General features: G+C 37.0%; 1 protein-coding gene across 1 annotated transcript; it reads right to left on the bottom strand.

The window, feature by feature from the left end:
* Positions 1 to 173: 173 nt before the first annotated feature.
* fhl2b (four and a half LIM domains 2b) lies at positions 174 to 14,086 on the bottom strand. Its single transcript, XM_067374725.1, has 7 exons — positions 14,015 to 14,086; positions 11,229 to 11,322; positions 7,196 to 7,369; positions 4,481 to 4,655; positions 1,670 to 1,839; positions 1,400 to 1,586; positions 174 to 336 (listed from the first exon to the last, which is right to left on the bottom strand). The coding sequence occupies exons 3-7, from the start codon at positions 7,349 to 7,351 to the stop codon at positions 185 to 187; spliced, it is 840 nt and encodes a 279-aa protein (XP_067230826.1). The 5' UTR covers positions 7,352 to 7,369; positions 11,229 to 11,322; positions 14,015 to 14,086; the 3' UTR covers positions 174 to 184.
* Positions 14,087 to 14,435: the final 349 nt, after the last annotated feature.

Below are 14,435 nucleotides of genomic sequence, written 5' to 3'. Positions count from 1 at the left end.
AACCCTGACCACAAGAACATGACACAGTATAATAGGCCTTCTCGGCACACACAGGCCCTTTAAAGTTAATAATCTAAAGAGAACTTTTATTAGACAAATATATTAGCTATGATAAAAGCTTTTATTGCTATATAACTTTGATAAAAGAATAAAATGTTAGGAATTGCAGTGCTGTGCTGTGTGATCAGATGTCTTTGCCACAGTCAGGACACAGGATGTCATCCCTCTCCGTCAGGAAGCCACGGCCCACCAAGGACACCATACACTTCTTGCAGTTGAAGCAGTCGTTGTGCCACTGTCTCTCTTCAAAGGAGATGTATTTGCTTCCTCCCAGACCTGTAACAAATCACAAATCATGGGAAATATGGCTATAATTTGCTAAAGTGTGATTGCTGGGAGACTCATACAGGTCCTGAGGTCAGAAAGGTCATTTCAAACCTGTATGATGTTCTTTTTTCCATTAAAAAAAATTAAAAAGATGCTTTTCATCAACATGAATTAGAAATGGAGCTGTCAAAAGCTCCAAAATGACAAAAATCACAACAAAAATATCATAAAAGTGATAGAAGGCATCAATTTTGGTCTGTTTCTCACATATTTACCATTGTAAGGCTTCAGAACAGCAGCACATTTCTCATATGGACTTCTTTTAGAAATTGCCCAGGTAAAAATAAAGTGTACTTGAATGCACTTAAAAAAAAACACTTAAATACAACCAAGTACATTCTTATTTTTTGTGCTAAAGTGCACTTGAAAAAGTATACTACATACCACTAATACTTAAACTGATTTTTAGTGCATTGAAATAAAGTATATTACTTTTATTTTGAATCAGTGGTTCAGAGTGCATATCAAAGTCACGTGAACCATTGAAATTTTGAAATGATGTATGATGCAATGAAGCCTCGTTTACTGAAATCACATGACTTTGGCAGTTTGACGCATGCTCCGAACCACTGATTTGAAACAAATGATTCGTAAAGCTTCATGAAGCAGTGTTTTGAAATCGTCCATCACTAGATATTGTTGAGTAAAGTTGCTATTTTGTTATTTTTGGCACACAAAAACTATTCTCGTCGCTTTATAACATTAAGGTTGAACCACTGTAGTCACATGACCTGTTTTAAATGTCTTTAGTAGCTTTCTGGGCATCTGAAAGTGTTAATTATCTTGCTGTCAATGCAGGCATCACTGAGCCATCGGATTTTATCAAAAATATCTTAATTTGTGTTCTGAAGATTTTACGGGTTTGGAACGTTATGAGGGTGAGTAATTAATGACAGAATTTTAGGGTGAACCAACCCTTTAATTGTGTTTATACTGATGCATAAGCTTGCATTTGGTTCCGATAAGCACCTTCCAAAAAATAAGGAGATGTAAATGTGTCAGTTGCTCATACCGCTAATAGGGGTGGTGCAGGCAGCACACTTCTTGGCATACAGATTGCAGAAGCAGTTGAGGCAATAGGGAAATTCATCACGAGAGGTGAAGCGTTGGCCAGACAGCTGCTGCTTACAGCCAGTACACAGGAAGCAGTCCTTATGCCATGGCTGGTCATGGTAGGTCACGCCCCCAGTGGTGATTGGCTGACAGGAAACAAATAAGTCGTGATGTCATTTAATACTTTTCATATATTCAAAGTGAAATGTTACATTTCAGCTGTTCTTACCTTCTTGCAGTGCACACACTGCAGTGCAAACTGCTTCTCGTAGCAGGGCACGCAGTAGTTACTGTTGTCTTTAGGAATGAAGCTCTTGGTTCCAATGGGCTGCTGACAGCGCTGGCAGGTAAAGCAGGTCTCATGCCAGCTGTTCCCCTTATGCTCCATCTTCCTGGAGCCTGAGAGACATAGAGAAAAATGCAGACAGACTTTTTATCTCATTATTCTGACTTTTTTTCTCTGAATTCTGAGATACAAACTCACAATTGCAAGTTATAAACTTAGAATTGCATGATATAAAGTCAGAATTTTGAGATATAATGTCAGAATTGTGTGATTTAAAGTCAGAATTGGCTGATATAAAGTCAGAATGGACTATATGCACGGAGCGTTCTTTGGAACTTCCGCATTAATATAAGCCAGCTCGAAAACTTCCGGTGAGATGTCATTTGCTGGTGTGTTGAGCATCAGTAGTGTAATACTTAGTTTATAATCAGAATATAGTCACTTAAATAGTCAGGCATAGCATTCATTTAGTTATTCAAACGTAAGACAGCATAGAAAATAAATAAATAAAGACTTACCTCAATGTTCCTCCTCGGCTAAATTCAATTCGACCATTAGTTTTCACACTTTTATGTGAAAAAAAAAGCTTCAAAAATGAAATATTTATTGTGCACTTTAGTTAGATTAATTGAATAAAATGTGTGTTTTCACAAGTGTGCTGAAATCATTGATCTTGCGCTGCACTGACTGACAGCTGCTGTGATTACAAAGGGAGAGCGCGGTGCTCGCTTTCTGTGTCATTCATTCACAATAAAAGTTATTGTTTTTCATAAGATTTTGTGAGTATTTCATACTTAACATTGACAAAATGTTTTTTCAAACCTAGTTATTTTATAATGTTTAATATTTAGTCAAAAACGAAGTGAAAAACGTTTTGAGGAAATGGCTGATATGTGCGCAAATAAATGCTACTTTGCCGCCACCTGGTGGTTAAAGTGCTAATTACTGTCTTTTTATTTTTAAATAAGTGTTTTCTATCAAATGTTAAATTTCCTACATTTTTAAACGTTCGGTTTAACAATGGGGACAATCTCAGAAGGATGAACAAACAATGTTTGTGGTCATCGCATTAAAAATAACATTTGAAGTGCTGGGGAAAAATTGTGTGTGCGTGTCTAATTACAGACAGGGCATTTTTAAATAGTCCCAATAGCTTCGTCTTTATTGCAATCAATAAAACTGGTTTATTGGCAAATTTGGTAAATGTAATAACTGCATTAAAATATAAATACAACATTAAAAAGTCAACCATAGATGGTTTTGTGTCGATGTACAACGACTACAGAATGAACAGCTAACAGTTCACCGGAAGTGCCCGAGCTGGCTTAACGACAACCAGGAAGTAACCCGTGCATATAGTCCATTGTGTGATTTAAAGTCAGAATTGGCTGATATAAAGTCAGAATTGTGTGATTTAAAGTCAGAATTGTCATATAAAGTCAGAATTGAGTGATTTAAAGTCAGAATTGCGAGTTATAAAGTCAGAATTGTGAGATATAAAGTCAGAATTGTCATATAAAGTCAGAATTGGTTGATATAAAGTTAGAATTGGTTGATATAAAGTCAGAATTGTGAGATATAAAGTCAGAATTGTCATATAAAGTCAGAATTGGTTGATATAAAGTCAGAATTGTGAGATATAAAGTCAGAATTGTCATATAAAGTCAGAATTGGTTGATATAAAGTCAGAATTGTCATATAAAGTCAGAATTGGTTGATATAAAGTTAGAATTGGTTGATATAAAGTCAGAATTGTGAGATATAAAGTCAGAATTGTCAAATAAAGTCAGAATTGGTTGATATAAAGTCAGAATTGTCATATAAAGTCAGAATTGGTTGATATAAAGTCAGAATTGGTTGATATAAAGTCAGAATTGTGAGATATAAAGTCAGAATTGTGAGATATAAAGTCAGAATTGTCATATAAAGTCAGAATTGGTTGATATAAAGTCAGAATTGTGAGATATAAAGTCAGAATTGTCATATAAAGTCAGAATTGGTTGATATAAAGTCAGAATTGTGAGATATAAAGTCAGAATTGTGTGATATAAAGTCAGAATTGTGAGATATAATGTCAGAATTATGTGATATAAAGTCAGAATTGAGTGATTTAAAGTCAGAATTGTGAGTTATACAGTCAGAATTGTGAGATATAAAGTCAAAATTGTCATATAAAGTCAGAATTGGTTGATATAAAGTCAGAATTGTGTGATTTAAAGTCGGAATTGTGAGATATAATGTCAGAATTGAGTGATTTAAAGTCAGAATTGTCATATAAAGTCAGAATTGTGTGATTTAAAGTCAGAATTGTGATATAACATCAGAACTGTGTTATATAAAGTCAGAATTGCAATTGCATTAGAAAAAGTTTCTCAGACTTTTTTCTCAGAATTGTGAGGAACTCACAATTTGCATGTTATAATGTCCAATTGTGAAGGACAAAAGTTTATATCATGCAATTCTGATTTTATGACTTGCAAATGTGAGTTTATATCTCACAATTCTGAGAAAAAGTCATAATTGCAAGTTATAAAGTCATAATTGCGTGATAACTTAATTCTGAGAAAAAAGTCAGAATTTTGACTTTATATCTTGCAATGGAAAGTTTAAATCTCACAATTGCGAGAAAAAAAAAGTCAGAATTGTGAGATAAAAAGTTGCAACTACCTTTATAATTTTTTTGATAATGCCTCAGTCAGGTTTCTAAAGGACTAAGAACATGTGAGGAGCAGGACAAGCAAATGTTTCACTTACCTGGCATGATTGTCTTCTTGCACTCAAAACATTTCGAGGAATACTCATTGGAATAACACTCAGTACACAGCAGTTGCTCGTCCTTGGTGGAGAATGGCTTATCCACCAAAGAACGGTGACATCTGAAGCAGTGGAAGCAGTCATCATGCCAGTGACGGTCTTTATAGGACAGGTCCTGAGGACAAACGCATGCAGGTAAGGACAATTTGAACCTCCATTGTCTCACATGCATTAAACTTGGGTTTAAGGGAGAATGTGCTTTGCTTCAGTGCTCTTTTTCAGCCTTTGAACTGCTAATTAGGGAGAGAGGGAGGGTAAAGGGTTCCTCAATGTCAGCTTCACAGCGGGTCACTCTCCAATGAGAGCCGCAGGTGCTGGCGTCTGCGACCAATCGCAGCGTGATCTGCCAATTGGTGAACATTAGTGAGAGTCTGTCCCGGGCTGTGAGCACACACAGCCTCAGGATGAGTGTATGACACCACTGCTTTAATTATCCACCAATTTGGAGAGCGAGAGTGTGTGCTCGTTAAATCGCTGGCCCAAGGTGCTATGAGGTCATGCTGATTGGCTGCTACTAGAGGGGGGAGCGGTGGCTAACTGGGCCAAGGACATGCCACACAGATGTGGCCCCACCCCAGGCCTGTCCTCAAGACCAGTGACAGCCTCCTCATCAGGACTAATGACCATGTAATGTGACACTAATGACAGAAACTCACAGGAGCCTGTAGAGAGTAGAGCACCACATGTCTATATATATATATATATATATATATATATATATATATATATATATATATATACATATATATATATTTATGCAGTTTTATTCACATATAAACACTGATCAATGCATATACAATGTCCTTTATAGAGTGACAATTTGGGTTGCGTGGACTTTCAATGGATGGACAAAAATGATAAGAGATATTAAAGGTACAATAAGGTGATTCATTTTTGTTATACTAGTTGAAAGTCTCCTCATATCCTGATAGCATCCTGATAGAATCTGCAGCAGTCAGGTACAAGCTCTCTAATAAGTTGTTTAAGTTCATTATTATAGTAACGTTTTGTGCTTTGAGACATGAGGTAGTTAACACCGTCTCTTGTGACGCTTTGCCGATGTCATGACAAATCAGGTCGTCCTTTGAAAACAGGGCTCCCCAAACTGTCAGTTAATGATTATCCTAAGTATATATGAATTATTTTTATTTAAAATGCCCATATAGCTTACTATATAATGCGTAAAAAAACAAATTAGTGCATAATAAATTAAATTAGTGCTCTCGCCAGAAATGCGATTGGACTAGTTGTGGGCTAGTTTTGAGTAGCAATCGAGCGGGTTTTGTTGTGAAAACCTGGCAACCCTGATTGCTAGCCTCTCCAAAAATGTCCTATTGTACCTTTAAAAATACTTTAATTTGTCCTTTTAATATGTTCCCAGAGTTCAAGGGTAAAAACAACAATAATTTTGCACCTTCTATTCTTGGTTAAGGGGTTAGTTCAACCAAAAATGAAAATTCTGTCATTAATTACTCACCCTCATGTCGCTCCACCTGTAAGACCTTCGTTCATCTTCGGAACACAAATTAAGATATTTTTGATAAAATCTGATCGCTCAGTGAGGCCTCCATTGACAGCAAGATGATTAACACTTTCAGATGCCCAGAAAGATACTAAAGACATATTTACACTGATTCGAAACGAAAGATTCGTAAAGCTTCGAAGCTTGTTTTGAAGTCGCCCATCACTAGATATTGTTGAATAAATTCGCTATTTTGTTATTTTTGGCGCACAAAAAGTATTCTCGTCTCTTTATAACATTAAGGTTGAACCAATGTAGTCACATGACCTGATTTAAATATGTCTTTAGTAGTTTTCGTGGCATCTGAAAGTGTAAATTATCTTTCTGTCAATGGAGGCCTCACTGAGCCATTGGATTTTATCAAAAATATCTTTGTTTTCTGAAGATGAACGAAGGTCTTATAGGTGTGGAACGACATGAGGGTGAGTAATTAATGACAGCATTTTCATTTTTGGGTGAACTAACCCTTTAATGTTAAATTTAAAAATGACATTTTGTCTTCAGTATTTATATTGTAGCATGTAAAGGTTATAAAAAAAAAAAAGTTTTAATTTGTCAGTGGTTCTGCCTCCAAGGTGAATGAGTGCTGGTAAATCCACAAAAGCTCATCTGGTCTCTTTGTTTGGTTTTGGACTCTTTCCTCAGCACTGATTTCCTGCTGGGTTCAGTCCAGAGAGCATGAGCAGGCATTCATACTATTCCTCACCGCTCTCCTGGTGATCTCTCAGCTTTCAGAGGGTCACATTAAGCTCCAAATCATTGTGTACAGTGTTACTAAATAAAAATGCTCAAACAGTCAGCGCTAAGACCATATCCCTCTGGATACTGAGCTCCGATTTGGTGCACAGTCCACTAGAACTGTCATTCTAATAGAAATAAGAAAAGTGCATATTTCTGGATAATTCCTGCTATTTAAGTTGGAGCACTCTTCAATTGCATTGAAAGTGCACATGTACTTGAAACCTTAAAAGTATAATGTAAAAGTACAGTAGTCAAAATTTGAAGTGGATCAAAAACATTCATCAAAGTTTAAAGCATATTATTTCTGTAATAAGTAAAGTATGCTAAAGTTCTTTCAGTTCTGTCTTTTAGTAAAACATTTAGTAAAGTAGAAACTGTGAAGATTGACATACTCTGCTGTTGCAGCCAATGGGTTTCTTGCACTCCTCACAGGTGTTGGAGTACAGGCTCTCATAGCACTTCACACAGTATGGATTTTCATCACGCAGAACATACTTCTTCCCAAACAGAGACTCCTTGCAGTAGTGGCAGTCATAGCGCTCTGCCATCTTGGGTTTAAACAGCCCCTAAAAGATAAACGTGTTTTAAATGGTGCAGACAGGTTGAGGGGGTCATCGAAAATGCAGTTCAGATAACAGTTTGGAGACATGTTAGGCATGAAACTTAACTATAGGCCTATAAAACCAGAGCTTAACCTCTTCTAGATAAAGGCTAACTATATGACGCAAACTTTCTAAAGCAAGAGTGGAAGGCGTGCCAGCGTATTAGTCCCAGCTGTTGTGTCTTCCTCAGAAAAGCCCTGCTAATATTCCTGCATTATCTCTCAGAACTGTGTCCAGCATTTGTGCACTCAAAGATTACCCGCTCTGAGCTCCACCAATCCTGTGGCTTATTTTCTCAGATTGCCTCATTCAACCACAACAAAAGTCTCTGTAAAGCTCATCAAAAATAACTTGCAACCTACATTAAACCCACACGTGAGATAAAAATGCATTTGCTGAAGCAACCATGCCATTTTAGCTTGCTTCTACGAGTCTTTGAGCTCTTATATCGAGCATCCTAAGTCGTGTTTTAATCAGTCTCGTACTCGAGCGCTCTGCTTTAAGTGCAATGCTGTACCAGGTGAGCTACAGAGCAAGTTTACACCATCAGAAAAGCCATACAAATGGAGCTGGTTATGTGATTGCGAACGTAAAATTGTATTAATTTGCAAATCATGTACTAGTAAAAGTGTTTTGAGGTTATTATAATGCGACCGTTCTGATCTCAGCTGGAAGCTGCACTGAATTGTATGAATAAGTTGTTGAGTTATTGTTGCAAATTGCAAAAAAGACAATACTTACAAAGCAAACTAAGATTGTCTTGCTCAGAAGCAATGGTGATAGTTATTGGCTCATTTGTCGCATGGTAACACTTTATTGTGATGATACCCTTTAAATATTCTGTTGACTATATGTTGCACCTACATTTCAACTAACTTTTAAGTATTAGTTTAAGCATTAGTAGTAGACTGTCTGCTTAATGTCTGGTAAGACTTTATTATGATGCTCCCCAACAGACAATCTACTGAATGTAAGTAACTTTGGAAGTACATGTCAACTTATTCTGCTAACACTAACAGTCTACTAATACTCTAATGAGAGTTAAGCTATGTTTCCACAGAAATTACCTGGAACAATTTGTCCCAGGAAATTTTCCCCCCCAGACCCATTGCTGTCTGCGTTTCCATCGTAGTTTAAAGTACCGTGAAGACTGTGCAAAGTAGTCGCATTCTGTGTACGGTCGTCCGCCGGAAGCAAGTTATTTGAATTTATAAAGTTTTAAATAGATATTTTTCATACAAAAATGCTTCACTTCGCTTCAGAAGGCCTTTATTAACACCCTGGGCCCAGTTTTTCAAAAGGTTTAATCCGGATAAAATTGATCCGGATTTAGTAATCCTTTTTTTGCGATCCGTGATCACGTAATCCAGCTTACTTTTAAAGCAACATCGGATTGGATCAATCTGATCCGGATAGGAACTTTTCAGGATCATTAAATCTGGATTTCCAGTGCTCTACGGAGGCCCTAAAGGGACATGTTGATAGAAAGAATATGGGTTTTGAATTAAATATATTTTTGTTGGATATTTACAGCTGTTTAGGGATTGTTTTATGGCACCAAAATGTCTTTTTACTTTAGAGTAGGTTACAGAAAGGCTAAATATGAAGTTTAAATGTCTGCATTTAATTTATTACTTTAACAGTTAACCTAATCAAGAGCAAGATAAAAATGTGTATGTATATTACATGATACAAATTTTGTATTTTTTGACTAGTTTTAAAGTTTTACTACATTTTCCTCCTGGAATCCACCTTGAAATCTGTTGGGATCCGATAATCCTGTTTTTTTTTTTTTTATCAAAATGATCCAAATCCTACAAAAAAGTTCTGAAAAACCCAAACTTAAGGTTTGATCCGGATCAAAACCAAGATTGGATTACATGATCTAATCCAATTATGTAATCCATTTTTTTTTCTTTTGAAAAACACATTTTCAAGATTTGATCCAATCCGTTATCCAAAATCCTAGTGGATTACTTTTGAAAAACCGGGCCCTGGAGTCGTATGGATTTCTTTTTTTTTTTTTATGGATGGATGCATTATTTTTGGCTTCAAAATGCAACTCCCCCCATTCACAACCATTATAAACTATGGAGGACTAAGGATATTTTTAAATATATCTCTGATTGTGTTCGTCTAAAAGAAGATACACCTAAGTTGGCTTGAGGGTGAGTAAATCATGGGATATTTTTTAATTTTTATGAGAACTATCCCTTTAATAAAGCCTGAACCTTGTCGTCGGTCCATCTGTCGTATTTTTTAAACTCTATTGTTGATTCGAATAGCAAACAACTCTCACTGCACGCACCGCAACAGACTTTTAAAAATGGTGGTTGAAAGAAAATGTCAACCAATCAAAATGCTGCATGAACTCAACCAATCAGCATGTTCGGCACCCAAGTCCCACCCCTGAAATTTCCTGAACTTTAAAAAAAAGTTCTACCTCATGAGCAGGGACTTTCTGAGGGGGAAATTTTTACCCTGAACTTCATTTAGATCCTGGTCCCTGCGGTCGAAACAGACGAATACCACCCAAAAGTCCCTAGGGAAAGTTCCTGCGGTGGAAACATGGCTTAATACTCAACTAATACTCTAATTAGAGTTAGTTAACATGGTGCAACATTACTTATATCAACCGAATGTCTAAAGGGAACCATCAAAATAAAGTGTAACTCTGTTCTGTTGACTAACCCTGAGCTATTCTGCCACACAAAAGTTAGGTCATGATCCCATTGTCTGTGACCTTCATTATAACTTCATAGACTCCTTCATGTTCTGTATGTGTCCCACAGAGAGGTAGTGGAGTCAGCTAAATCTGCACTGTGAACACTTGTCAGATCACACTGTTGTTTCTGAATGGCTTCTTTGATCTGTCCTCAGCCTGGCAGGCTGGCACCAGCACTGGGCACCAGATCAAGAGAAGTCTCTGTGGTTCCAGCTGTCCCCAGTGTGTCCCTTACTATCAGTAAAGAGACATATCTCTCAAGTCTCAAACAGACAGATATATACATACATTACCCAGGGATTAAATAAGACTGGCACAAGCAGGAGCTTAGCAGGAGAATCTTCTGACTCATGTGAATTACCTTAATGAAGTCCCAAACCAGCCCACTCATATTTTAAGTTAAACCATGAGTGATGCAGTGAAACGTGCAGCTAATTAAAGACTACAAGAGGGGCCTTAGTATGTGGAACCTTTTAGCCATAACTAGATGAAGGACTGTGGACATGCCTGACACATTTATTTATCCCCATACCAACAAGGACCAAAAAAAGGGAGCAAACAGTACTAGCACTTTTCAGGTATAAATCTCAAAACCTCAAAAACATTCCTTTAAAAATACAGACTGGCTCATCCTGGCATGCTCTTACATTTCAGTAATCATGTCAGCTTTAAAATGCAGGCTACTTTTTTTAGTCTGAAGCACATATTCCATCTCTAATATGCTTTGATTTAATAAACAAACCACCTTGAGCTATTCAGTGAATCAAATTTGGCACACAAGCATTTAAACTATATCATGCCTGAAAGTAAACCATCCGTACATGATAGGATAGTCAGAAAATAATTTACATTATAGTCAAAGTTACTCAGAATAGACAGGATAGACAATAGAAAGAGAATGCGATTTGAAGAATTTATGTACATTAAATACAGTATATCGACTGATAATGATAACATCACCAGAGAAGAGAAGAGAAGAGAAGAGAAGAGAAGAGAAGAGAAGAGAAGAGAAGAGAAGAGAAGAGAAGAGAAGAGAAGAGAAGAGAAGAGAAGAGAAGAGAAGAGAAGAGAAGAGAATTTTCTTGATGCCCAACTTGCCTGTCCTGTGCCGTGATGTGCTGTGCGTCTTTGGTTCTTGAAAGAGAGATGGAGGAGCGACTCCTGTGCTCCTCTTTATTGGATTACTCCCCCTCTGGAAGGGCAATGGGGTGATTGAAATGGGTTGGACACTTTATCAGTAACTATAAATACCACTAAGCCACGAAATCAACTGCATGCACCCCGTACTTGACCATACATGCTCTCATGTAACAATTCAGTAAATGTACATTTCCACTGAATGATTTAAGCCATTTACTGAGTCTAATGAATAACCTTAAGAGCAATGTGCATATAGGACACTCACAAAATTTGTCTTTCAAGCTGAAAAGACCATCTTAGACTATAATGATTTTCCATTGGTATTACCAACTAGCTTCTTAACCAACAAGACTTCCTTTGTCAAACTGCTCCATCTGAAATACCATACTGGATGATAAAGAAAGTCTTGCTGGTTAAGAAGCAAGTTCTAAAGCCTGTGGGGATGCCGACACACTTGCTTCCCATCCAAAACACAACATATGCTGATGACCAGCATTGCTGGTCTTTTTGGTAGTTTACACTGCAAAGGTCAGCATGAACATATGGGAAATCTGTATGTTCTTAATGTTTTTCCACCTAACATTGAACCAATTTTGTAGAAATTTTTATTAATCATCATTTAAAATGATGCACTTTTACATCAAATGCAAGGCATTACATTTGCACACAAGTAAATGAAATAATGTTCTGTACTGTCTGAGTTTGGGTTAGAAGTAGCAAAAATGTATGGATTATGTTTTATGTTTGGCATGTAGCACAAAAAAAAAAAAAACATGTACACAGAAACCATGTAAACTCTCAAATTTAAGTCATGCAAAGGCTGATAAGGCCATCATTGATCATGAAGATGTGTTGTAAGGTGATGATTAGGAAGTCTTAAATGGGTCGGATGTTTTTTTATTATTATTTTATAATGTTTCCCGAGGTGCACTTATAATGTTAATATGATTTTTACATCAAATTTAAAAATAAATGGCTATTTTCCTACCTTGATTTTAGCCCTCTTATTTGAAGGGGCGTGTCTGCTGTGAGACTTCAGTGTAAACGCCCACTGTTGTGATTTTGCACTTGAAATAAGTATTACATGTGGAATTCTTTTACCATTTTACAATCATTTTTACTAATTTAGCTGTCGAGATTAATGAGTCGTGAAAAGTGTTGATTATTGCATAATATTTTATACCTATTCCTATAACATGGAAGGCTGCAGTGATTACAGTAACATTGATCAGATGTCATTGCAACTCAATTTCTGCACTCTCACAAGATGTTTTCACCATAACTAACAATGCAAACATGATTTAAATATAGTAAGAGATTCATTGTGTAGTGTAAGAGCGTCACTATAACGGGAGTTTTGGCAAGTGTTCAGATAAACTTGAGCTTCAGCCATTATAAAGGGAAGTAAAAATAGTAGGATTATTCATTATGAATTTAAGCGGGGTCCTTGCTGATTTCAGAACAGCTGATTTCTGATCTTTGTGCAAAAGTTTTTGGGCAAAGCCAGTCTCGTATTGCGACTTCTCAAAACAGTCACTGGTAAAACGTACAGTAAAACTATGCAAGTGACTAGGACATTCGTTAAAAATAAACTAAATCCATTTTTCTCTGACATCGGGATCCTTCGGCAGTTTATGCAACGATGATGTTTTTCCACAGCCAGGAACAGCACAAAGTCAGTGCAATCTTGTTATTATCACAATCTTATCCTAAATAACTACTTTAGATTCACTCGCTGCTCATCGACTGAACACTTGGTGGGTGGGGCCAACGATGTGATGATGTAAAAGTAGGCGTTGCAGGATGTAATAACAAATAAAAATTGATTTCTCATGTCATGACCTTTTTAAAAGTATGAGAACCACTTGAGACAAGTTTTACCCATTCTCCATCCAACCCACAAAGGTCATTATTTGGCAGATGCTTGTATCCAAAGCAATTTAAACTGCATTCAGTCCATGCATTCCCTGGGAATCAAATCCATGACTGTTTGAGCTACAACAATACTATTTTTTTCTTATGGAATACCCCCACAGAATGATTTATTTGATTTTTACCTCAAATTGTCCCGATCCCTCTGGCCACAGTATGAGCAGAGGCCTGTGTGCAATACTGAAAAGTTGCTTAGTGACAGACTGGAGGAATAGAAGGGAACTCTGGAAAGCTTTCGTCACTGTGGCTGATGGTTTACAATGAGATGGTGAGACCCAACACCTGTTTGCTCCAAACTTTACCCTCTCTCATCTGTCACTCCCATGGGTACTAAGATTTCCTTATGGCTAGAGCCGAACTCTTCTGCCAGTCATCAATTGACACTTGAATTCCCATGATCAGATTGCAAATGGAGGCTTATTTATCCCTGGCTGTGACAATTATAATTTCAAGGGGATATAATTAGGCTACAAAAAGCCATTACCATTCTATATCGCTAATGATAATGATTTATTTCATGTTCAACAAAACTGACATGATTAATTAGTATTAAACAATGTTATACAATCTCTCTCTATCTAATAAAAAGCACCACTGACAGAACATGCAGCTGAAAATTATTGTGAAGAGAAACGCAAATATCTTTCCAAAACAATCCAGTAGAAAATTGAAGTCATCCGAAGTACATCATGATGCATATTTCAATCCGATTTAAACTTTAACTCAGGACAATGTTAATACAAGCCTTGGTCAAATATAGCCTTAATGTCATAAAGCAATCAGAGAGATATTAATTTCAGTGATGCACTAACCGTTTAAGCATTTCTAGCTGATTGTTCCCTCTGCGGACCAGAGGGAAACCCAACTTCTTGAGCTTCGTGGTGATGATAGTTCATACCATGAATACAACACGAGAATGTGAAGACAGAACCGTTGATGGCACCAGAAGTGCACAGGCCAGGCTGATTAGCACACGTACGCAGGGCTGGCAGTGCCACACACCTCAGCCTCTCTGCCCAGTGATAAGGCCTTGGATAAATCCAGCAACTGTCTAGATTACAGTATGAGAGGTACAGCTCAAGCTCTATAAGGTCAGCAGTGATCCTCCTGGACCATCACACTGGCTGTAAATCACCCAACTCTGGCTGATCTGACCGGTCAAACAACAACTAAAAAAGATGTGTTAATGTCAGGATGGGATGCACTTTTATAGTGCAGTGTTATTTGGCCCAT

The sequence above is a fragment of the Chanodichthys erythropterus genome, chromosome 21, assembly GCF_024489055.1.
Source record: "Chanodichthys erythropterus isolate Z2021 chromosome 21, ASM2448905v1, whole genome shotgun sequence".
Lineage (NCBI taxonomy): Eukaryota > Metazoa > Chordata > Actinopteri > Cypriniformes > Xenocyprididae > Chanodichthys > Chanodichthys erythropterus.
Note: the sequence above shows the minus strand (reverse complement) of the source record. Positions and strands in the feature narration are given on the sequence as shown.